Source organism: Dipodomys merriami, unplaced genomic scaffold (genome assembly GCF_024711535.1).
Source record: "Dipodomys merriami isolate MVZ:Mamm:240054 unplaced genomic scaffold, mDipMer1.0.p SCAF_5, whole genome shotgun sequence".
In the NCBI taxonomy this organism is placed as follows: Eukaryota; Metazoa; Chordata; class Mammalia; order Rodentia; family Heteromyidae; genus Dipodomys; species Dipodomys merriami.
In genome coordinates, this window is record NW_027206068.1 from 54,523,037 (window position 1) to 54,549,910 (window position 26,874).

The window sequence follows — 26,874 nt, forward strand, 5'->3', positions numbered from 1 at the left end:
CCCCCCGCCCCCCCCCAAAAAAAACAGCTGAACATCCTTGAATAAATGCTTTTCTGGAGGAATTATTTTCCCAAGTATTTGCTGTATGTATTTTTTTTAATGTCCTTGCTCAGTTTTATTTTGGGCCAATAGGCAAGGTCCTATGGAGATGGATGCTCTTTTTATCCCTTGTACTAATAGTGCAGCTTATGTAGGAGTGTTTGTTTCTGAACTCCTGGCTGCTGCTTACCCTGCCTTATTTCCCCGAATCGAAGTAGACACCTCACGAAGCCTGTTCGCTCCATCTAAACCAAAGTTCTTCCTAGAACAGGCCACTCGTGCGGAATTAACTTTCTCCCATGCCCGTGGCCCATCACCGTCGGTGTCCGGGGAGGGAGTGCCACGCCGGCATCCCTCCGTTACCACGGCAACCAGCCCGCACGGCCACAAGGACATTCTCACGCGTGGTCGCCGACGACTGCGGCGGCATCCCGTCAGCTAGGAAATGTAGGAACAGTGTTCACTCCCCGGTCTCAGGATGAACTATCTCAAAGTTACCGACTGTCCCACTGGTGTTTTTAGGAATGACTCCGGAGGACCCATTCCAGCCGCATTCCGTTTTAAAGGATCCGAATGGCCGGACCAGGTCTGATTATTCCGACGCTTGGAATCTTTGATGATTTGCCCAGAAATCCATGACTCACAAACGTCAGGGCCTGGAACGATCGCAGCCCAGGGTCAGGGAAAAGTTGTTCCAAGTTGTCCCGCCCGGCGCATACAAGTCCCGTCATCCCCGTGCACAGAAAGAAAGGGGAGAAAACAGTCAACAAATGAACACGGGCACCGCGTTTTGCATTCCGCGGGGTCTCGTGTGCAATGGCGCCTGGTTTTCGTAGTTTTTCCACCGAGAGACGCCGGCGCCTCCATCTCTGCCCGGAAGGAACGGAAAACTACACTTCCCACAAAGAGGCGTGGCCGAGCGGCGGCCCGATGACGTCACGGGCCCCGCCAGCCAATGGCCGCTGCGGGCGGCCGTGAGGCAAGCGCCGTCAGGCGCCAAAGTGGTTTTTTTTTTTCAATTTTTTTTTTTTCCGGAGTCGAGCGGGCGCTGCTAGCGGAGGCGCCATATTGGAAGGGACAAAACTCCGGCGACAGCGAGTGACACAAACAAACCCCTGGACCCCTTCGCGCCCCCTGCTCCAAGCGCCGCGATGTTGTACCTAGAAGACTATCTAGAAAGTGAGTGCGCGGCTCCGGCAGTGGCCGCCCGTGGGACCGGCGGGCGGACGGGCGAAGGCGCGAGTGGACGGGCGGGCGGGATGGCGGGAGGGAGGGGGGGGAAGCGGGGGATGTTTCTTTCTCACGGTAACTGGCAGCCTCGTTGTGGGCTCGCCGGCTCCCTCGGTGCCCTCCCCCCACCGCCGCGCACACGCACGCAGTGACGCAAGCGCGTCCTGCGCTCGCCGTTGGCTCCGCCCCCTCCCTGACGGACTCTCCACTCGGACAGTGATTGAGCAGCTTCCCATGGACCTGCGGGACCGCTTCACGGAGATGCGCGAGATGGATCTGCAGGTGCAGAGTAAGTGTGCGCGTTTCCCTCGGCTACCCTCGACACCTGCGCCTTCCAGGCCACGCCGCTGGGCACGCGTGTCACAGAGCCAGCGGTGCCAGATGCCCGCCGGTCTGCTGGGTGCTGGGTTTGGGTTTTGGTGGTTTGGTGTTCTGGTTTTTAGCTAGAGAAAGTCATCAAGGAACATACTTTTTTTTCCTTTCCTTCAAAGTTTGCCATGGGCAATAAAAACTGAATCTGTGTCTTAGTAGAAATCAACATACAGGTGGAGAAGGTTTTCATTGCGGATGCTTGGAACCCGAGCCTTCCTAGTGGTGTGGAAGGGCGTTCCTGATGGGAATTTCTCTAGCGTTGTAAACATGAAGGGAGCTTTAGAGAGCCTGGCGAACTTGGGATGGAGAATTATGCTAAGTTAACACAAGTGTCAGCAGCAAAATCATCTCAGAATGAGTGAGACAAAATAGAATTGTACTGAAAGCTTCCTGTGGAGTGAGGACTGGAGAGAGACAGTTCAGGGTCCACCTGCAGTTGCTAAGAACTTACCCTTTCTTCCCACAACTGTGCATGGATTTCTCCACTCTTTGCTCAGGAACTTCCTCTCCCCCCCCCCCACGCTTCCAGTTTTTTCTTTTGGGCATATGGATATTTGGATTGTTTTCCAGCTACCTCCCAATCTACTTACTTTGATGTCCTTAAAATGTTAAAGACTCAGTGATCACTGAGGTCCTGTTCTCTGCAGAACGGAGTACTGTACAGACTCTGAAGTCAGATCTGAGTTCAGGACATTATTAATTCACTCATTGACTTTATATTGCCACATCAGATGGGTTTTTATTGTAACAAAAAAGAAGAGTCATTTGAAGGTTTAAATAATACAAATGAAAACGTGTAATACTTGATACAAGGCAGACATTAAATAAATGGTTGCTGTGAATTAATTTTAATGTCCTAGTAATTTGGGTTTATCTTAGACCAACTGTGGGTTTGTTCAACTTAATGTTTTGCAATTATTGGAATTTTCTAAAGATAATTGGTGTCGTAGGTCAACAAAAGATACCAGCATGTCAGTTTTTAGAACAATCTTATTTGAAGGAAAATACTGAAAATAAATAAACTCTTAAGAGTTTTTCAGAATCTGAAAAACTATTACGCAGTATATTAAGCTAACTTTAAAAGATGTGTAGTAAAAATATTTTTAGCCTCTCACGTAACAGCAACATTCATTTTGCTTATTTTTTTTTCTTTTTTAGGCAACATCCAGTGAGATTATTATTCTTGGCACACACTTTTGATAGTGTGTTAAGTGAATAATGTATTAGGTGAATAAATGATTATTGCTAATGCCTTCAGATGTGATCTGAGGTGATGGTATGCTTAATGATATATGAAAAGTGCTTACAATTTTTAAAAAAAAATCATTTTGTTTTGGTTTTGCAGTACTGGGAATTGAACCCAGAGCCGTGCTTTTACCAGGCAAGCTCTCTGTCATTGAGCTACACTCCAGCCTATTCTTATCATTTTTGTCATAGAAAAATGTTACAATTATCTAGTACTTTCAAAAAGCAATTGTATTTTGCCATATTTAGCTGAGGTGATAGAATTAATTCCAAGACTGTCCTATACAAAAGCTATGGTATTGATCCTGCTTATGTTATTGGTCTTATTTTAATTATTGAGAAAAGTTTTGAAACAACAAAAAATAGTCAATAGGAAAAATACTTTTTAAAAGTAGGTAATTAAGGCTTTCTATGTTACCTAATCAAAGTTTTTTAAAGTGACAGCCAAGTAAAGCAATATGTTTCATCAGATGAGTTTTCTTTCCCCAAATACATGTATTTACACTTGGTATATGAATTTGACTATCTAAATATGAGATGCTTTTATGATGCCAGATGCAATGGATCAACTAGAACAAAGAGTCAGTGACTTCTTTATGAATGCAAAGAAAAATAAACCTGAGTGGAGAGAAGAACAGATGGCATCCATCAAAAAAGTAAGCCAATGATGCAGATGACTTATCAGTAGATATTGGGACCTTTGACAAAGATACTGTAAAGTTGAATAGATTTCAAAGTAATACAAACTTACCAGTAGTTGTTTAGGTAGTTTATTGTGGCTCATAGCCTATACATAGGAATTTTTAATCATGGAATCATTTTTACAACTTTTTACATTGTCTATGTAACTGTTACTTAGTAGAGAATTACAGAACTAAATTCAAATGTGTCTTTTTTTGGTCAGTACCAAGTTTGAACTCAGTGGGTCATACGTGCTCTGCTTGATTGCTTGCTGGCACCCTACCTCTTAAGTCAGTTTTTTTTGTTTGTTTGTTTGTTTTGTTTTTTGCTGGTTTGTGGGTGAGGGGATACTATCATATTTTACTGCTTGTGCTAACCTTTTCCAATAGTCCTCTGGTCCTCAGCCTCATAAGTTACTAGGATTACAGGCATAAGCCACTGATACCTGACCCATTTTATTTTTTTTTCTAATTATATAATTAATTTGTCTTATAGTGATATAATACTGTTTTCCAGTTTGGCCACAAATGGGATAAAATCAGATTTTGAACATATTTTATAATTTTTAGGTATATAAGTTGATGAACACAGAAAAGAATCTCAAAGATCCTAAAAAGAATATTTTACTTTACAACTCTAAATTTTATTTTATTTTATTTTTTACTTTAAAAAATTTTTTTTCATTTAATTTTAAAAATTAGAAATTTACAATTACATGGGCAAGAACAACTCTAAATTTTATACAAATTAGATCTAGAAATACAATTTAAGAAAAATGTATTCATTTTATAGGGCATTTTTGAGTTTTTCTCCAGGTTAGAATGGAGTTCTCCCCATCCCAAAGTTTGTTTCAGGGTATGATCTAGTTTATTTAAGCATGTATTGGAAGAATAACTGAAATGATCTGTTGGTCTTGGCTGCCATTTAGCTCTGTGGTGCTGGTTAAGTCTTTTCTCTGAGTCGTAATGCCTCCTTATACCCATTCTTCATTGAATTGTTCAAGGAGCAGTATGAAATTAGTTTAGATAGGACAGATTCAGTAGTTGTATTATTTGTTCTATCATGTGGGGAAAGATTTTTTCTGTTTGGAACAAAAAAATTAACATCTGTAAGAGAAATGATCCTGGCTTGGAAGGTACCCAGTGACCTAGGTGTTGTGTGTATACACATTACACATATGCACTCCAAAGTCCTTGGTCACCCTTAAGTCTTCCCGCCTCTTTTCTTTATATCAGGGATTGATTGTAGGGTGTTGCACTTGCTCTTGGCTTGGTGCTATACTACTTGAGCTGTACTTTCAGCTCTACTTTTTGCTGGTTAATTTTGGAGATTGAGTTTCAGGGACTTTTCTGTTCAGTCTGGCTTAAGATCATGATCTTCTGGTCTCAACCTCCTGAGTATCTAGGATTCCAGGTATAAGACACTATTGCCTGCAAATTTGTTAAATATATATTCCCAAATGGCTGACACCTCATAGAAATTCATACATGTTGTTTTCTTTTTTTTAAAGGTAATTTTCTTTACACTCTGGAGAAATCCAAATGTATAAATGTATGAAAAATTTTACCTAATTGGAAATGAGAGATAAAACAGTTAGGTAACAGACAGATACAGATCAGAATCCTTTCTGTAGTTAGCTTTTCTTTTATTTATTTATTTTTTTGTGCCAGTACTGGGAACTCAGGCCTCACAGTCCTGCTTGACTTTTTCACTCATGTCTAGTGTTCTACCACATAAGCCACACCTTTAGTTTCAGCTATTTTCTGGCTAATTGGAGATAAGAGTGTCTTATATTTTTCTGTCTGGGCTGGCTCTTCAAATCTTAGTCTTTTGAGTACCTAGGATTTAAGTGTAAGCCACAGGTAACCAGCTGTACTTTCATTTTTAAAACCTTATAAAAGTAGAATATAAATCTGCCTTATGTGTTAGATAAGTCTTAGTTAATAATTTTTTTTATCCTTTAATATTATTCAGTAGTTCCCATATCATTTTGTGGTATAAAGGCTAGACATGCAACAATATTTACTTGTATCTCTTCTAGGAATTCTGAACATCTTTCTTTAATCCTTGGCCATTGTCCATAATTTCTAAACCTTCCCTAATCACATCTTCTCACTAAGAGACTTTTCATTGCTAATGTAGGATGACTTGACAGTGATAGGCATGCTAATGAAAATGCAATTTATATCCTAAATAGCATATTTTCAAATTATTAATTTATTCTTGAAATGAAAATGTTTCCATTTAGGACTATTATAAGGCTTTGGAAGATGCAGATGAGAAGGTTCAGTTGGCTAACCAGATATATGATTTGGTAAGTAAAGTGAATGCATGTGAATATTATGCCATAAGTAGTGGAATTATGGATTATAGTTTAAATTTCATTAAATTAAATATAGTAGGAAGAATAGAGTAAAACTAACTGCATTGTTCTCTTGATCATGTGTGTGTGTGAGTGTGTGTGTGTGTGTGTGTGTGTGTGTGTGTATTTTACTTTCTTTGTGATTGAGAATTCCCTGTATTTAATTGGTCAAGACCCTTGCATATCACAAGAGACTATTGTAAGGTTGTGTGTGGTTCAGTACATGTCAGTGCCGTGAAGGCAGGAGTTCTTGGCAGTCTGCTTAAGATGAGGAAGAAGTCAGGCACCAGTGGCTTGGGGCTAAAATCTTAGTTACTTAAGATGCTAAGATCTGAGGATCGCTATTTGAATCCAGTTTGGGCAGGAAAATTTGTGAAACTCTTATCTCCAATAACCCACCAAAAAACTGGAAGTACATCTGTGGCTCAAGTAGTAGAGCCCTAAAATTAAAAACAAAACAAAATAAAAAAACCTCAGGGACAGCACCTAAGCCCTGAGTTCAATCCCCAGGACAGACACAAAAACATAAATAAAAATGAGAAAGAGAATTTAAGTCAGTGTTTAGTTAAAGGATGTTAATAATTTTCATTAACTAGCTCAGGTGGTAAACATGTTATATTAGACTATGTGAAATTTTTAAAGAGGTTATTTCTTGCAGCTTTGCTTGAGAAAGATTGAATCCACCAAGAAATCAGATAGGATGGACAGTTATTTCCCAAACTGATGCCTTTATGGTGACATGATAGTATTTAAGTGAAAAGATACTAATTTCTTTTTGTACTGAGAGTAGAAATAGAAAAAAAATTTCCATTTTGGGTTTACTCTGGCATATAGAATTCACATTTATTTTTGCAGTCTTATGAGAGATAGTTTTATTACTGAGCAAGAAAATTTAAATAAAATGTCATTAGTGAGTATGACACAATAACAATGTACATCTGTATGTTAGACATAAATGCTTATACTAAACTAAAAAAACCTTTGTCATGTACAACTACATAGACTTTGATTGTTTTTATACAGTGGAATGGCTCAGTGGCCATAATAATGTAGGCTTTTTGGTTCATATAGTTATAAGAATAATTGTAAAAGATAAAGTGAACAAAAGGTTAGAGTAGGCTGTAACTTGATTTATTTTTGAATAAACTCCAAATCCTTAACTGTTTCTGTCTTAAATGATATCTGCAAACATGGAAACAGTAATTTACATTTTAGTATAAGAATAGTTTATAAAATTCATCCTTATATTTAATGACTATCCATCTTTAGAGACTACCTGCTTTTTTTATTGTATATCAATATAACTGTAATTTGTATAACCAAGTTGTATTATTGGCTTACTTATTTCTTTTTTACTACTTCTTATTCTTTAATAAAGGTATTTCATGAATTTACAAAAAGGTTTATGACATTTTTCTATGCTTTTTAAACATGTGTATGTATTATTTGGCCTTTGTTGATTATGCTGTTCTTCCATCTGTACCTACTATAATGAAGTTTAGCTGGGTATAATGGAAAACTAAAAAGTATTGGCCAGCGAGGGCAGAAAAGTCCAATGAGACTCCATCTGTCAAATAACCAGCAAAAAACAGGGCTAGACACTTGGCTCAAGTGGTAGAGTGTCAGCCAAGAAAACAAGCAAGGTGCGTGCCCCTGAGTTCAAGGTACAGGACCAGCAAATAGAAAGTAAAACTAATAATGAATTCTTCCTTAAGGTTTTTGCTAATTTGCTGGAAAACACATTCAGGAATTCAAGTGGCAAACCCATACAGAAGGATGTAACAAGTAAATATCAGTGGGATTGAGTAGTAAGGGGTAATTTCAGTTTTTCGATTGAATTGTTACACCCAGTTATCAGTTGATTTCTTAGAGGAGAGGACATGAGTTTTGGAGTGTCCAGGGCTAGACTTCAGTGTTGTTTTGAGGAGAAATTCAGAGATAGTGGCATAAACAGATTGAAATTAAAAATCTGCATATGCAGATTACATCTGGTCCCTTGCAGTTTTGCCTGAAAGATTGGATTTTAAAAGACCTAATAGCAATGGCTATTGCTTTGCCATCAGAAATAAGTGGTCTTTTTTGCTGAAAATAATAGAAAAATTTCCTAATCATCTATTTCTTGACCTTGTAAATCTTGGTCTCTTCGGTTGCCACATACTGAAGCTGGACATACCTTCTGTGTATTTCTTTCTTCTTTGTTACTCTTTTTATCCAAGTGCCACTCTAGTTGAGTTCTTGAACTCTTCTGCATATTTTCCAGTGTCTCCCACTTTTTCCATGACTTTTCTTACTCTAACATGTCACAGGCAACTGCACAACTAGTCATGTGGCCATAAAGTTGCTGTCACTGCAGATTTCATCCTTTTCTTTGATGCTACCTGTTAGTCTTTGCATTTTGATTTAATTTCTCTCTTTCAGTGGATATTCCACTGACATGCCTTGCATGTCAGTAAATACCCCCTCCCCAATCATGCAATTTTTTTTTTTTTTTTTTGGTTTGTCATAGGGCTTGAATTCTGGGCCTGGGTGCTCAAGGCTAGCGCTCTACCACTTGAGCTACAGTGCCACTTCTGGTTTTCTGAGTGGTTTATTGGAGATAATAGCTCATGGACTCTCTTGCTTGGGCTGTCTGAACTGCGGTCCTCAGATCTTAGCCTCCGGAGTAGCTAGGATTACAGGCATGAGCCACCGGCGCCAGGCTCAGTCGTGCAATTAAAAAAAAAAATTTTGTACTGTCAATAGTAGGTTTTTGGTGGGAACTTCCTGAAATATTTTATATTTATATAATCTACAGATTATCATTACTTTCTATGTTTTACTTTCTTTCCCATAAAAGTGAGGCATTTCTCCATTTACATCCTCTCACTGGTTTTTTTTTCCCCACTACTAGGATTTGAACTGAGGGCCTTGTACTTGCTCAGCTGGTGCCCTATGTCTTGAGCCATACCTCCAGTCCTTCTTTTTGCTGATTATTTTGAAGATAACTGTTTTATAAGCTTTTCCATTCAAGCTGACTTCAAATCTTGATCCATGATCTCAGCTTTCTGAGTAGCCAGGATTACAAGTGTCGGCCTTTGGCTATGGGAACCTAGAACCCTGTGTGGGCTCTTACTGGTTGTAGGAGATTTGACTAATGTTTCTATAATACTAGAAGATTTGACTAGTGTTTCTATGATACTAGTGGAAAGCCCTGATTGTGTGGAGGCTTATCTTTTTCCTAAATCCCCGATTGTGAGTGTCTGACCTTCTGTAATAATCCTGTGAAAAGACAGGAGGAATCCTTGTATATACTTATTTCATTGTTTTCTGGTGTCCTGAGTATGTTAATCTTAATACTTCCTGCTTGTTACCTACCTCTTGGAATGTGTCCTTTTGTTTATTTTCCTATAATAATCTGAGTCTAGGGAGAGACATCTAGGTTTAATATGCCTGTCAGTAAACCCATTCCTAATCCTATAGATAATATAAAAGATTAATCAACACATGGGCCTCTCTTCATCTGTCACCCTGAATCTGCTAGTCAGAACTAGCAATTGGCATCTGGCAGTTTGCTTCTTCTTTTGAGACAAGAGTCCCCTTTGTATATTCCTGCTTTAGTCCCCTGCATATACATTCTTGTGGTTGTTTCAGTCCTTTCTCATACCTTCTATGAGGTGATTATATCACTTGTTTCTCATCATGTCATCTTAGTATACTAAGTGACTTTAAAGAAACATATTTAAGAGGAAAACCTATCAATTGGATACTTAAAGATGTGAATGAGAAACTAACATTAGTTATGAATAATAATTAAAAATTTAAAGACAATTGAATGTCTTATGCTTATGCTTTGCAGTATTTCTAGTATCTTGTGTTTGATCATAAGATAGAAGATACCTGGCCAAATGAGCTCTTTTCCCTGAAATATCAATAGAAAACATCTTAAGTGAAAGTCTAAAAATACAGGTTTATGTTTCTTTCTAAAATGTTTTAGAGAAGAAGTATTTCAGATTTTAATTTTAACTTGAATAGTTGAATAAACTTTACTAATTGAATACTTCTAATCCAAAAACTCAAAATATAAAATGTTCCCTATTACAAAATCTTTTGAGCATTGACATGATGCCATAGTGTAAAGTTTTACATCTGACTCATGTTATTAGTCTCAATCAAAATGCTGGTGTACTAAAATGCCTTATGTTTTTAGGCTATATGTGTAAACTATAATATGAAATGAAAGTTTGTGTTTAGATTTAGGTTCTTTCTCCACGGTATCTCATTATATATATGCATGTATTTCAAAATCTGAAAACATGAATTCAGAAACACACCTGATGTATGACATTTCCAGTGACAGACACTTGCATGGTATTTCATTACTTTTTTTTTTTTTTTCCAGTCACAGGTCTTGAACTCGGGGCCAGGGTATTGTCCCTGAGCTCTTTTGCTCAAGGCTAGAGTTCTACCACTTTGGAGATAGGAATCTCACAGACCTTCCTGCCCAGGCTGATTGAATCCTCAGATCTCAGCCTCCTGAGTAGCTAGGATTACAGGCGTGAGCCACCAATGCCCAGCTTCATTGTATTTTTTAAGTAAAATATTTTATTTACCTTTATCATTAATAGTAAATTTAGTCTGTGTAGTATACTGATTCCCTCATTTAATTATTGTGCTGATTACCTCATTTAATATGGAATGAAGCCATACTACATAATATCAGCAAATGGTAATAACAAAATGGTAATAACAAAAATCTTAACCTGTTAAAATAATTTCCATGTAGAATCCTGATATACATAAATAGTTATTAAGTACTTATTTGTGTTTCTTAGTCAGCTGTCACTATCGTAAGGATGAGTTAAATGGCAATATAAAATAAAGTTGATTTATCTGTGCTCTGATAAAATTTGAGTGTTAAGTTAATGCGTGAATGATTTTAGTAGTCTTTTGGAGTGCTCAATACCCTTGAACTTGCTTCTTTTTTACATCCTTTCCTGTTCCTAAGATGATTGTATTTCAGACCCACATTTTGCCTATAAATTTGAGGGCTCTTTTTCTGATAACTCTAATTAAGGGAATATGTAAGTTTGACCTTTTGATTTGTCTCTTGTCCTTATTTGATTTGTCCCTTGTCCTTTTAGCAAGGCGATTAGATGATAGTTTATGTGCTGAGGCCTCAAGTATTTGGAGCAGCCTAAAGATAGGTCACAATTTCATCTACTTTAACTATAATTTAGAGATGTAAGAACCATTTTTACGACTTCCTAGAGAAATACTTCGCCATTATAGTTTCTTTTCTACCCCAATTTACCCTTCTATTCGCTATAACAAAATTGTCACGTGGATGAAAATTTTATCTCTTATTGCTATGGATTTCAACTTAGAATCTCATAAACTTTTTGCTCATTCTAAAAGGTCAACCTGGATATCTTTTTTATTATTATTATTAGTTTATCCTCGAAGCGACAGATCCTGTAGAAACTATAAAAAACTTTTCATTTGCATCTCCCTTTTATTTATTTTTATTTTTATTTTTATATTTTTTTGGTTGGTTGTGGGGCCTGAACTCTGGCCCTGGGCACTGTCCCTGAGCTCTTCACCTCAAGGCTAGCACTCTGCCACTTAAGCCACAGCACCACTTCCAGCTTTTTCTGCTTATGTGGTGCTGAGGAATCGAACCCAGGACCTCATGCATGCAAGGCAAGCACTCTACCGCTGAGCCACCTTTCCAGTCCTCTTTTAATTTTTTTACTTCACTTACTTTTTCTTTTAATTTGCATGTCCCACTGACACATTTAAATACTTAGTATTTGAAAAGTGATCCAAAAGAAAAAGGAATGAAGTATTATAACTGCAAAAATATTAGAAGACTTTTTTCTAGTTGTTGGTTTGTATAAAATTGCTAAGTAGAACTTAACATTTTTTAGAAACATGAAAATGTTAAATATTTCCTTTTTTTCTGAAGAGTTTAGGAAAAGAATAATCAGTTAAGTTTGACCATGAAAAGTTGGAATTGTATAGCACTTACTGATATTAAATTGGAAATAAATCAATAATTAGACTTTGGGGTTAGGCCTATGTTGGGAATCGAAGGCTGATGGAAAAATTTCTCAAGTAGACCACTGTCCTTTTACTATTATAAGTCAGTCTTCTGAATCAGGGATGTACAGAAGGTGGTATAAGACTAGGTCCTTGCTTTTCCTGATAAGCATTTAGTCACCATTGTGGTGATTGGGGTAGGTGCTTTACCAATTCATATAGGTAGAAGAATTCATGTAGATAGAAGAAATCATTTGGTAGAGGGAAGGCCTGTAACCTATTTCAATTAAGTTCAGTTTAGCTTTTATTATGGCCATTTAATACTTGTTCAAGTATCCTGGTATTTTATATCTTAGGTTAAATCTTGTGATCAACTCTCTGACTTCTAATTTGATTTAGTATAGCAACAATAAAGATAAAAATAATTGTCATTGCTTAATAATTGCTTATATTATTAGTCTGTTCATTTTTTTTTCATAATCAAGATATAAGAATAACAGAAAAGTACTACAAAACTGCCTGCCTCCAGTAGCTAAGGCTTTTCTGTCTAACTGGGAATTTGGTTTTGAAAGTTATAAATTCTTTGAATTCTGTTTTCTTAACTATCTAGTATTAAAACAATTTTCCATGCTTTCATGTATAATAAACTTCACCAGTAATTTATTTATTTAATTTATTAAAATAGGATTTTAAACGCACAAATTTCAAATGGTATATGTATATAAAAAAGTCTTCATGTCACCTTCATACCCCCCAATTACTACTCCTTTCCATTATTTAAATACAGCCCTCATTCTTTCTACCTTGTTTAGTCTAACACAGCCCAGTATTACATTTTTTTTCTTTATGGACTACTTCTGATTGTTATTTAACTGTTACTTTACAGAACTAGACATAAATTAATCTTTGTTATGTTAAAAACCTTATTTAAATCTATTGTTTGCTATTCCTGTCAAAGCAAGGGATTCTCATTGTCATTTATCCTCCATTTAAGTCAGTGCTAAGTACATAATAGGAGTTCAGTATGTATTCATAGAATAACTCTAGGTAAGAAGATTATGGACTATTTTCATTGCATTAAGAATTTAAATATTTGACTCATTTCCCCTGAGATTAAATTCTGACAATCAAAGAGATATTCTTAAATACTGGAGGTCTGTGTTCATACTTTCTAATTGAAATAGAGATTCCATGAAAGGATGCTCAAATACTACCTTCATGTTCTTTGAATAGGAGCAAGTATATCCATATCATACAGTTTATAAGGCTTTAAATATAACAGTAATTAACACATCTGCCAATTTCTAAAAGAAATCTATATGGGAAGCAAGAAGGAAATGATTTAAATCACTGAAAAATCACAAATATAGTTGATCTTAAATAATACAAAATATAAATAATGGAACAGTAATGACTGGCTTTCCAAGTTTAGTTATTTTATGCTGAGTTAAAAAAAATTTGTCCATTTCCCTGTGCGGAAGTTCAGAGGGCATACGAAATGTAAATGATGAACTATAATTTATCACACTGAGATCAGAGTTACATTTCATTTCTTAATACTATTAACTGTTTGACTAAGGGGATGGTAGATAACCCCTGTGAACCTTAGATTTTTCTCTTAAAAAATGGAACTTATTTTTCTCTTATAAAAATACAACTCCCTCAAGAGATTAGAAGGAGGGCTAGAAGAGTTATGCATTGAATGCACCAAACACTATGCATTACATGATCTCTTCATCAATATCTAACATAATGTACTTTGTCTTTTGCTAATATGTCCCTTCTCCTTCATCTTAGATACACATTACTTATTTGAATTTCTTATTTAAATTTTTACCTTTTACATAATATTTGTAATGAAGTTTTTCCTAATTATAGCAGGGATTTAGTGAATCTATTCTTTGAAAAAGTTGTCAATAAAGAAATATAAATATCTGAAATAATTTGGACTGTATTTTGTTTCACTTAAAAGTAGCAAGTTGGAAATATATTGAAAAGGTATTTAACATTTATAACAAGACATGGCTTGTCATAATTATGAAGTGTCATAATTCTATGAAATTCATTAAAAGAACTTTTTAAGTAAGTGAAGAAGTAAAATTCTTTGATCTTGACCAGGACAGTAGTATTTAAATAAGACCATTTTAGCTGTGCACTGATGGCTCACGCCTATAATCCTAGCTATTAAGGAGGCTGAGATCTGAGGATTATGGTTCAAAGCCAGTCTGGGCAGGAAAGTTCATGAGACTCTTACCTCCAGTAAACCACCAGAAAACCAAAAGTGGCTCTGTGGCTTCAAGTGGTAGGAGTGCTTGCCTTGAGCTGAAGATCTGAGGGATAGCACCCAGGCCCAGAGTTCAAGCCCCATGACCGACCAAAAAAAAGCCATAAATAAGATCATTTTAGACAAGCTTTTTGGGAAATAACATTTTCTGGCCCAAATCACCTTTCATTTGAGCCATTTACATAAATGTTTACAACTATAATGGACCTGCTTTCCTGCCTTAGAGAAATATAGGAGCCTCTTGGTGGCCTGAGGCTTTAGTTGTTACCATCTAAGTAACAGTTCTGATGTAGTACTATGAATGGCTTTCTTATAAGTAGAAGAGATTAAGCTGGAAGTAATAATTAAATATTTGGAAAATTAATCAGCCCTGTAGTTCCTCCTCACACACTGTAATCCCTAGACCTAGTTTTCTTTTGTTTATATATTTTAATTCTCAATAGTGAGCCTAGAATATTTTCTAACAAATTGAGATTCTGATTTCTTAAAAATGAGATTTGGGAGATTAGTTCCATTAGTATATTCAAAACCTGTGAGGCATAGGTTAATTGACTTACTCAAGGATATTTAAGCAGATTTTCTAAAAGAAACAAAGATCTAGGTTTCCTCACTAAACTGACACATTAGCGGAATCCCAAATTTTGGTGGTTATCTTTGATCTTCTTTGAAACAGGTAGATCGACACTTGAGAAAGCTGGATCAGGAACTGGCTAAGTTTAAAATGGAACTGGAAGCTGATAATGCTGGAATTACAGAAATACTAGAGAGGCGTAAGTAAACTTTACAGTTTTCCCTCAATATTGGATGATAGATATGCGTATCACTTTGTCCTACGAGAAAAATTTGAGATCTGCCCTTGGTGGGTGGTGGTGTCCAGGTCATATAACTTGGAGCCCAGAAATGGGAACTGCTTAGGTCATGGTTACTGACAGAAATAATGTAGAATATCATTCCACCCTTTATGAAAATAAGTCATTACTTTTAATTATTTATTTATATTGCTTGTTCTGGGGATGGGGATCTCATTATGTAGCTTTGGTGGCCTGGAACTTGCTGTAGCCCAGTCTGAACTCCTCAGACTCTATCCTGCTTTAGCTTCCCAAATAATCAGTATAGTAAGCGGGCGACCATCATGTTGAGCAAGTCATTCCATTTTTAAATGTCTACATAGGCTAGTCAGATAAGTGGTAAGAGCAAAACTTAAAGAACATCATCAAGAAACAAATTTGCTACTGTCATTCATTTGCTCATTTTTGTAAACCTTTTTTTTTTTTTTGGTTGGTCATGGGACTTGAATTCTGGTCCTGGGCATTGTCCCTCAGCTTTTTAGCTCAAGGCTAGCACCCTACCACTTGAGCCACAACACTACTTCTGGCTTTTTTTCTGCGGATGTGGTGCTGAGTAATCGAACCCAGGGCCTCATGCATGAAAGGCAACCACTCTACCACTGAGCCACCTTCCCAGCCCCTGTAAACTTTTCTTATCAGTAACAAGCCAATATTAATATTTCCTTGTTAGGCTCACTTGATCAGCTTACCCCTAACTGCCTGGAAAGTTCAACACAGGAAATTCCTGAAACTGGCAACAGGGGCTGTTTCTTTCACTAATGTAAATGTCTTCCAATCTAAATGTGTCAGTTACATAAAGCCAGATAGTGTGATGCTAGCTAGGCCCAGAGGAGGCACTCAGTAAATGTTAATAGAACCAATTAGTGACTGATTTTTACCAGAGTTTAATTAAAGTGTTCAAATATATTTTTGTTCCCTTGGTGCATTTCAGTAGGACAAGTATGTTCCCTTTTTTCCTCACAGATGAAAGATTTCTTGACAGTTCTAGGTAATGGATAGCTCTGCTTATATGCTCTGGTGAGCAAGCTAGAGAAGACAGTCACAAATACATTTCACTATTCATAGTTACATTTTGACTTCAAAAGTAGATCCATCTTTTTGATAACCATCTAATTTATTTGTGATACTTTGATTCTGAAGGAACCCTGTCCAAGGACAATAACTATTTGTGGACAAGATAAAATAGTCTAGTAGAGCTGTTTTGATTTTTGTTTTAAATGCTGATGATAGCTGTGAATAATGACTATCCATGCCTATTCAGTACTGCAGGAAGGTCGATAAAGCATCCTCTAAGAACACAGACCTCAAACTGAATTGAATAAGTTATAAAAACTGCTTTATCCTACATATTGCCACAATTTAATCTCAAGGGATCATAGACATACCTAGAGAATTTCTTTAGAAATGTTTTAAAGCTTGGTATTAAAGATTCTGTTCTTTCCTTTTTGCAAGCAAAATCCCTAGCTTCCTTTAAGAAGTCTTTAATAATTATAGAATTTACTTTCATGTAGTCATGTCCCCATTGACTAGAACTTTAGGAAAAGTTCTCATCTCCACAGTAAATGAAATTTTCTAGACCAGACTACTTAGAAGGATTATACTGTTTCTTCTCCCACTAATGAGACCACCATTCTGGTGAATTCCCTAGTGAGATAATAGCATGCCTTGAGCCATTTTGTTCTTGAGGCAAAAATTGAGAAGAGACTGTCTTTACTTTTAAGACAGAAAGTTGTAGTGGGATTGGTAATGGTAACTCTCAACTGGCTTACAGGTGATGCAGGCAGGTATATCAGAGCTTGACAGTCCTCTGTTGGGGAGGGAAGGTGTCTTACTATAGTTGGTTGACATGGTTATCTTTTTTTTTTTTTTTTTTTTTAGGCTCTTTGGAATTAGATACACCTACACAGCCAGTGAATAATCACCATGCTCATTCACATACTCCAGTGGAAAGTAAGTTTGATTTGGTTGCTAATTTTTAAATGTAATTAAAATCTTGCTAATATTACCTATATTACTTGTTTTTATAAGGTTTTTTTTTTCATTTTAATTACAGACTTCATTTGAGAAATTCCTATTTGATTTGGGAATAAAATAGCCTGTTTTCTATGAAATTAATAAAGAGAATATATATTTGAAATATTAGGATGTATAATTCATAGCTACAGAGGTCTGGTTCTCTCTAGGAATGTCATAACTGAGCCAAACAATAAACTATTTCATATAGTGGGGTCTTGGTCTTTTTCATCCTTCCTTTCTAGTTATTAGTGTAGTGTTTGGCATATAGTGATTGCTATCATTATTAGTGATCACTTTGATGACTATTGGTGTGTGTTTGTGTGTGTGTACTTTTTTCCTTTTTTTTTCCAGTTGTGTGGTTTGAACTTAGGGCCTGGGTGCTGTCCCTGAGCTTTATGCTCAAGGGTAAGGCTCTACCACTTGAGCTATAGTGCCACTTCCAGTTTTTGAGTGGTTAATTAGAAATAAGAATCTCAAAAAAACTTTTCTGCCTGGGCTGGCTTCAAACGGTGATCTTCAGATCTCAGCCTCCTGAGTAGCTAGGATTGCAGGCGTGAGCCACCTGTGCCAAGATTGTGTGTGTGTGTGTGTGTGTGTGTGTGTGTGTGTGTGTGTGTGTGTGTGTGTGTGTGTGTGTGTGTGTGTGTGTGTGTGTGTGGAAAGAGAGAGAGAGAGTAAATTTAATAAGAAAGAAGGGTTAATTCAAAGCTATTCAGAATGGGAGATAATGATATCGAAAACAGATCTTCCCTCATGTTATATGTCTATCGTGGGTGATCTTTAGTAGTGTTTTGCTCCTGAAATATCTAAAATGTGTACTCTGCAAATAACATACATCAAGCAGAGAGTTCAGTTTGTTTGTTTTTTCTGAGTGAATAGTGTCCCGTGTGTCATGAGGAGCCCCCGTCTTGACTACATTGGTTTATGAGTGGCCTTGTCCATAGTTCTCTAAAGTTTAAAAACAGCTGAATTTTTTTATTTATTTTCAGAAAGGAAATATAATCCCACTTCTCACCATACGACAACAGATCATATTCCTGAAAAGAAGTTTAAATCTGAAGCTCTTCTGTCTACCCTTACATCAGATGCAGCTAAGGAAAATACACTGGGTAAATTTATTTTCAATGCTTTTCTTTTACTTGTTTGTATTAGAAAAAGGGGAAATGAATTCAGAGTTAATGAATTGTAACATTAATAAAAGGGAAGCATATTCCATTATTCCATTTACTGTATAATACATGAAGAATTTAAATGTAATGATTATTCTGTGCTGGCAAGGAATATATTTTTAACACTGTAACAGTATGTTCTCTGTAACCATTTTTATTCTTCTATACAGGTTGTCGAAATAATAATTCTACAACTTCTTCTAACAATGCTTACAATGTGAATTCTTCCCAACCTCTGGCATCTTATAACATTGGCTCGTTATCTTCAGGAACTGGTGCAGGAGCTATTACTATGGCAGCAGCCCAAGCAGTTCAAGCTACAGCACAGGTAAAAAATACAAAGCTTAGAAACAAAAGTATTACCTTTCGTTCACATCAGTAATAAACTTTAATAGAAACAGTTCAATGTAAGCAAATGGTTTTCTGACATTGAATAGTTCCATTTTAAAAACACTTTTATTTAATGAAATAATAATTAGGAGTCACCTGGCTGAAAATGAAAAGTGAAAAACCTGTTGAATATAAGAAATTGTTCCGACTCTTGGGATTTTTGCCTGTGTTTCATAGCAGAGCTGGGACAATTCCATATTCTCTGCCACTCTCAGAGCTTGCTCTTGGACCTTTTGTTTGCTACAGTCTATTTCTGTAGTTTACTTTTCTAGCAAAAGGAAAAGTTGTTCTTTCCATAGATACTTCCTCATTTAGTATAAAAACTGAATTTAAATCTTAACATGAAATTGCTTAACAGTTTAAACAAAACAGACCAATATTACATAAACCAAAAATAATAGTTGTAACGTAAAACTTGCAAAAGAAAATCTATGTATATTTATATACTAATGCTATCAATGAATGTCTACTTAAGATGAAAGAAGGGCGGAGAACATCAAGTTTAAAAGCCAGTTATGAAGCATTTAAGAATAATGACTTTCAGCTGGGAAAAGAATTTTCCATGCCCAGAGAAACAGCTGGCTATTCATCATCTTCAGCGCTCATGACAACATTAACGCAGAATGCCAGCTCATCAACAGCCGACTCCCGCAGTGGCCGAAAGAGCAAGTAAGTTTATTGTACCATAAGCCATCCCTTTGCAAAATACTCAATATACTTCATGTCCCAGCTATGTTAACAAGAGGTGTGATATGTTGGAAGACATGTTCCTTTACAGTGCCTTACTTTGAAAGAGTAGTTTGAAGATTTAAGTTAGAATTGTTTTTAATGTTTCTATAATATTAGATTGAGTTTTTAAATAAATGACTTCTGTTCATTAGGATAAGAAATTTCATAATGCTGCTTTTCAGCTATTATTCTGTTTGTTCAAGGTCAATTAATAGAAAAATAAATTATATCATGGGAATTTCTTTAAGATTTTTTTCGATTTGGTTAATAGTAAGGTCCCAGTTTTTTGCTTGTATCCCCAAAATTGATGATATGAAAATGTGCCTCACTTCTATATGTGAGTCTCTTTGGATGAGTTGTAAATAGGAAAACAAGCAGCATTTGGCACTATCCATCTCAGACTCATAACTGAATTAGAAAGTTGGATATTTATGAATAATGAAAATTTAAATGTTAAATCTAAAGAATTAGTTATCTAATAATTGTATTACAAATGTATGTTTAAATGTATTTTGTGTTAATAAACTCTCAAAAGAATAAAAAAACCTTACAGAATTGTTAAACATTTAAAAAAAGTCAATTGTAATGACTCAGATTTAATGTGTCTGCTGTTAATAAATTTATCTACTTAAAAAATTTAATTTAGATTATTAACTGATGTTGAAGTCCTGTATTTTAACATTTGTAATCAACATTTGAGCTAATTAGAGAACTTATGAATTTTAACACACTGGGTTTCCTGTCTTGGATTGTCATAATTATTTGTATTAGATACCTTTGAGCTTTTGTAATTTAGTAGCCACAACTAGTCCTAATTCTTAAGATATTACTAACAATTTAAATCAATGTTAGGTATCAACTTTCATATAAATTTTTATTTTAAAAACCCTTTCTTTTTAAAGTGGCCTAAAAATGATCTTCCTACTTAAATTTCTTACATAGCTGAAATGACATGTGTGCACTACCATACCCAAATGAGATGAAGTTTCTTTTTGCCTTTACTGGCCTTGAACTGTGATCCTTAGTTTCTGCCGCTTGAGCAGTTATGATTACAAGCCTAAAATGCTGTGCCTGGTGGAACCATGGAAACGTTTTTAAGGGATTTTTCTGTTGGATGTTCTTATTCTCCAGAAAACAATATAAATAAGCTACTATAAAATGATGCTTTTGTTGCACTAATTACAGTGTATTTATAATTTGATTGCTTTAACTCAGTGTTAAAAATTCATTTGTACATTTATTGTCATTTCATATCATTATGTAAGAGTTATTCTTAGATAACTTACCATGATGAGCTACTAAAACTAATTATCTTTTTTCTAGAAACAACAACAAGTCTTCAAGCCAGCAGTCATCATCATCTTCCTCCTCTTCTTCCTTATCATCCTGTTCTTCATCTTCAACTGTTGTACCAGAAATCTCCCAACAAACAACAGTAGTTCCAGAATCTGATTCAAACAGTCAGGTTGACTGGACTTATGACCCAAATGAGCCTCGATACTGCATCTGTAATCAGGTAAATGTCTGGACTGTGCCTTTATGAACAAGTAGAAGGAAGAGAGCTGTTTCGTTTTCATTTTTCTTCTTTTTTTTTTGCTTTCTTCTTTTTTGGCTTGTCCTGGGGCACTGAATTCTGGGCACTGTCCCTGAACTTCTTTTGCTCAAGGATAGCTCTCAACCACTTGAGCCACACCGTCACTTCCAGCTTCTTCTGAGTAGTTTGTTGGGGTTAAAAGTCTTCATGGACTTTTTTTGTCCAGGCTGGCTTTGAACCACAATCCTTAGAACCCAGCCTCATGAGTAGCTAGGATTACAGGCATGAGCCCACCAGTGTCTGATGCTATTTAATTTTTAAGTGCGCTTTATACTCTTGCCGATACACTTTTCTCCTTTCCTTCTAAAACTGACATGTTTGTTATGTTTGCTATAAATGCAAAAAAGGATAAGGATAAATGAAAGTTATCCATAATCTTGGCCCACAAATGTGAATGTACCACTACTATGCACACAAATATATTAGCAGGCAAGAGAAACTTATTTTCTAATGACTCTGGAGACTAAAGAGTCTAAGATCAGGATGATCCATTACATGATGAGGCTACTTTTCAGCTTGTAGACATTTTCCTTTTCTTTGGGCAGAGAGAGACAGAGGGAGATCAGAGAAATGCAGACAAACATGAGGGGGCTCTGGCGTTTCCTCTTTTAAGGCACCTGCTCCATCAGATTAAGATTTTGCCTTCAGATATAGAAAATTAGGGCTTCCACTTGTGGAATTTGGAGGGATACAAACATTGATTCTCCAACAAATTTGCTGATCTGTGTGTATCTGACAACAGCAATCACAATATATGTATTTTTTGTAGCTAGGTTGTTTTTTTTTTTTTTCACTAAATTTAGGTAAAATCAACATGGCTTTTAAATATCCTCTTTTTTTTTACCTTTTAAAAAAGATTATTTTCAAAATTTCTAGTTAACATTTGTACTATAAATACATAACTGGTTTACTTTAGTGACTTCGTTTTAGATTATTAATGACAATTTGATAATTATTATTTTATAACATAACTCATTAATGTTTTTTAACAAATGATATATTTGCAATGGAGTTTACAGTTAATGTCATAGATAAGATAGATAACATTATGAATTTATCTCTTAAAGACATAATACTGAATTGGCTAGTGAGTCATTTGTGAAAATTACTTTTATATAAACAACAGAAAATACTTTTCTTGAACAATACAGTGGGCTGATATGATTGCCATTGAGTTACTGGAAAATTCTCTTTTCTTTGGTGATTAATATTAGACATTGAACTGCTCCGTCACTTCAACTAATCCTTTGCTTTTTAAAAAAAAATTATGATGAGTTTTACAAATAAAATTAAACTATTAACAAGGTATTGCTAGAAATTGGTTACCAAAACTGGATGAGCATGCTCATTTTCTACCCCAGTTCAATAGCAGGTATTATTTTCTCTTGAAAAACATGCACTAATTTGATCGTTTTCTATCTCATGATTATCTCAGTTGAATTTAGTATTCACATTGTTTTTGGTTATTTTTATTTTATGTTGTTTTATTTTTGTATTCGTGTCTTATTTACTATAGATACTTTTTTGCTTTAGTTTTTATTATAAAATTGTATTCATATGTAGTAAAATAAGAGTCTTTTTCTTGGTAAAAACATCTGTATAATATATTCTTAATGCTTTCTTTTGATATGTGGTCTATGGTTATATGCAGAATAGTTCATTTTTACAAATATTCCTTGCCCCTACCCAAAAAGCCTTAGAAAAAATTATACCCTATTTCAGTATACTTAATATGTAATATAACTGTGTAGTCAAATATTTTCTCTATAGATTCTAATATTGTAAACAACCAGTTTGGATTTTAATACTAATTACATAGTCATAATAAAAATATTTAATATTTTTAATTAGGTATCATATGGAGAGATGGTGGGCTGTGATAACCAAGATGTAAGTATTAATTTTTTCTAGTTGGAAATGAAAAGAGTCACATATTTTATATCTCCAATCTACAAATCATTTATCTATAAACCACAATATAGTAGTACTATTCTTTAATGTGTTCCATATTAACATTTTAAAAATTAATTACCTGATGCTCTGTGCAGATTATATTTTTTAACAGTAAATAGCATTACATTATATGAAAACTAAACATCTTTTTTCTCTGTGTGCAAAAGATACTGGGCTTCCCTAGAGTCTGGTTCATTTATCACATTGAAGATACAACTTTAAAATGTATTCTTATAGGAGGCAAGGTCATAAGGAATAATTGGAGGATAGATGGGTTATTACGCTCTTATTAGTAGTGTAAGTGGTATTTCTGAATGCATGCTAGACGCCTCAGCTGACAGGAACTAATGATATAAAAAATGCAAAACCGAAAGGAAAGAATTTCTATTTTAGGAAGCTTAATTTAGTTAGATACATATTAAATGTGGAGACTATATCTAATAATTTGATTCCTTCCTTACAGTCTTACAGCTTAACCTCTTTTTGTCTGTCTATTATTTTGAATATTATCTAAGTACTGATCAATTGTGTCAGAATCCTATAGTTAACAATAGCTTTGTCAAACACTAAAGAATAAAAGAGACTGTCTTGGTCCAATAACGTTTATACCTTTCCCTGCCTTGACAGGATAGGGCTGTTGCTGGTTATTTGAAAATAGTTTTACCTCACCATATAAAGAATACTACCCTACACTTTCTTTTCGTGCAGTTGGTGAAAATGATAAATGAGATTTCTGTAAATACCAGGACCATAACTTGTAGGATTCTCCCTTGCACCTGCTATGCCCCTGAGTGTGAAGACTTTTTGTGGAATTGTAAAACTTGTATAGGTTTCAGAGAGGAAAATTTTTTTCTATATATTTTAACTGTATAAAAGCACCTCAAAAGGAAGCTCAGGGCATACCTTTTTGTCTCTTGTTTTGGACTGTATTGTATTTTTAGCATCTGTCTAAGCTTGAATCTTTACTACGTAACCCAGGCTGGACTCAAACTGAGGGTTGTCCTACACCAGCCTCATTAGTGCTAATGACCAGCTTCCTTTATGTCTTTAATTAAAACTAGTTTATTCTATTTCATAATGGAGCAAATAAAGTAGTAAATATTTTTTTAACCTTTAAAATTTATAGTACACTTACCTTCTTAATAAAAATTTCACCTGGCTGTCCACACACACACACATACACGCTATGTACGTATGCTCTGGGAATGCATCCCAAGAATCTCCAATATCAAAGAAGCATAATTTTTATGTGCCTATGTTTTCTTTTATATGAAGTATATCCATTAGACTTAAGTGGTTTCTAAATAATTCTATAGCTAAGAAAAGCTTATTTCACAAATCTCATTTTTGTTAAGTGGACTAATCAGTCTCTTGGACATATTTTGGTATATTATTGGTTCTTTAGAAGTACCAAACTTTGATTTGTAAATTTTCCTTTCCAGTGCCCAATAGAGTGGTTCCACTATGGGTGTGTTGGATTGACAGAAGCACCGAAAGGGAAGTGGTACTGCCCTCAGTGCACTGCTGCGATGAAGAGGAGGGGCAGTAGACACAAATAAGGGCAACATTTCATTTAAAGAAGAAAACAGCGTTAGCTCAGCATTTTTTATAGGACACTAAAAAAGAAGAAAGAGAAAGAAGAACTCATTTCCAGGCAACTACTTAAAAGATTTACACAGACAATCCTACAAGATCTTGAGCTTAAATTTTATGGGTTGTATTTTAATTATGTAAGTAAATTATTTATGCACTCCTGGTGTACTATGAATATTATTCCAGTTAGCCTTGGATTCTTTCTGTGGCCAACATATGCAGACATTTATACTCCTCAACCATTTCCTCAAAGTAATGGGCATTCTATAATTTAGACTTCAAAGAATTCCAGCAATGATGATTTTAAGAGAAGTATTTTATATTCAACAGGTATATTCTGCTGCATGTACTGTACTCCAGAGCTGTTCTGTAACACTGTATATAAATGACTGCAAAAAAAAGTTAGTCCTTCAAAAAAGAATTTAAGATAATGATTTTTAAAATGCCTTTATAATAAGCTTTGTTTCTTTGTGAAACTAATTCAGCAGGCTGAAGGAAATAGTTCATGTGTTAAAGTGGGCTGGTATCCTCTAGAGTACCTGGGTACATAAACAGAAACTCCTGTAAGTAAAAGCTAATTGTGCCATTAGTCTTTATATGTTTCTGCATCCAGATAGAGTGCAGTTCATGGGGTGGGGGCGGGGCTGAACAGGAAAGGGTGTTAAAGTCATTTTTATACCAAATGTGTTTATTTTTTTGTGCAAGTAATCCTTAAAATTGGAATTGTATTAGGTGTTAAAATAAAGTTTTTAAAAAATTACTTGTATTTATACTTTACACACTTAATAATGAAAATGTCTTAATTATAGTTAATTTCCAGTTTTCGTAATCTAAAAAGCACAGAGAATTGGGACACAATGCTGTGTACTCTGTGATTTCTATTTAATAATGCTTGGAGATTGTGTTATGATTATAAGAGAAAGACATTTTTAATGTAAATGTAAAGTGCCAATGTATTTTTTAACCCATTTCTCTGGTTTTTCCTTCAGTCTAAGGGACATAGAATAATCCTAATTACAGCAGATAAAATAGGAGTGTTAGTGATGGATGTTTTCACTGGAGGCATTTAGGCCATCATGAATATAGAGACCCTCTAGACTGGAGCTTAAAATTTGGCTCCATTGTTAATTCCACAGCATAGTGGTGTGACAGTTAGTTCCATCTTTAATCACTGGGCCTTATGAAACCAGGGTGATACCGGCTGTAGGATGTCTTTAAAGCACTCCTAAGGTTTTATTCTAGAGGTGCTATTTATATAGATTTTACATAGCAAAGGTTTTATGTAAAATGTAACACTAAGTCTGGTAGATAAAAATCCTTACAACTTCAAGGGTAGTTACACTATCATTTTTCCTTTTGTACTGAAACTGTTTGATTCCATCAGATTTGTGCTTTAATTCAAAGAACTTACCCAAGTGACAGTGTAAAATCTATGCAATGCTACCCAGAGGATGAGATAGGAGATGTCAAAGGTCTCTTCCAGCTTTGAGATCTGTGGGGCTGAGATACTGTGGTCTTATTTTATAACTTTCAGTTTCCTCCAAAAGTTAGATTTTGATTTGCAATCTCATGATTTTGTAATAGCCTGGGTATTATGTATCCTGATAGTATTTTCATGGTAATATTATTAGCCTTTAAGAAATACTCTTTTAGTATTATGTTCAGTTAGCTTATTAGTATGTTGCCTTGAGTTGCTCATGTGAATAAGTTACATCTCATTTTATAATATAAGTTTTCTGAAATTGGTTGAAATAAAAGGGAAAAGCCTTATGCATAGCCTTATTTTCAGAGGAAGTTCTTTGGCTGAGTCAGGAACATTTGTTTCCAGCTACTATAACCCCTTTGTTTTCTAAATTCTACTTCTTATAACATCATTCTGAAACACGTTGACAAGTTCTGAACTCAAACTGAATATGTTATGAATTGTATATAAAGAACAAAACCATGATTATGTGCAAGTATTAAGTAATGAGTAGAACCTGTTAATAAATTATATGTATATATACATATATATACATAAATACATATATATATATATATATATATATATAATGGGCCAAACATAAAACTACCTCATTTAAAACAGAAGTGGCCAACTATTAGTATTCTCTGTTGTTCTTTACACCAAGGGCATTCAAAATTTTTGTTGTACAGTATTCATGTAACAGTTGGTGGCATATAAAGTCCAAATGTGGTTCACAATTTATAGGTGATGAAAATTAAGGCCTTATTGCTGTAGAGTGTATATCTAAATGTTCATGGTGACACATTTGAAGCAATAAATGGGTTAATTAAATGCCTAAATGAAGCTGAGTGTTTGATAAACATGTCCATTCTTTTGAAGGGCAGTT

At 35.2% G+C, this 26,874-nt stretch overlaps 1 protein-coding gene across 1 annotated transcript; it reads left to right on the top strand.

Moving 5' to 3' along the window:
- Positions 1–1,039: 1,039 nt before the first annotated feature.
- Positions 1,040–26,827, top strand: Ing3 (inhibitor of growth family member 3). Its single transcript, XM_069996635.1, has 12 exons — positions 1,040–1,218; positions 1,487–1,558; positions 3,442–3,542; positions 5,816–5,881; positions 14,905–15,001; positions 16,958–17,029; positions 18,085–18,204; positions 18,435–18,592; positions 19,130–19,323; positions 20,707–20,899; positions 22,829–22,867; positions 24,373–26,827. Exons 1-12 carry the CDS (start codon positions 1,191–1,193, stop codon positions 24,487–24,489), a joined length of 1,257 nt encoding a protein of 418 aa, XP_069852736.1. The 5' UTR covers positions 1,040–1,190; the 3' UTR covers positions 24,490–26,827.
- The last annotated feature ends 47 nt before the right edge of the window (positions 26,828–26,874 follow it).

Bases quoted from the DNA above. Each gene is read 5' to 3' on its own strand.
- Ing3 (XM_069996635.1), top strand. From the start codon at position 1,191: ATGTTGTACCTAGAAGACTATCTAGAAA. The intron at 18,205-18,434 runs GTAAATTTATTT...TCTTCTATACAG, and splicing joins AGCTAAGGAAAATACACTGG to GTTGTCGAAATAATAATTCT. The intron at 18,593-19,129 runs GTAAAAAATACA...TGTCTACTTAAG, and splicing joins CAGTTCAAGCTACAGCACAG to ATGAAAGAAGGGCGGAGAAC.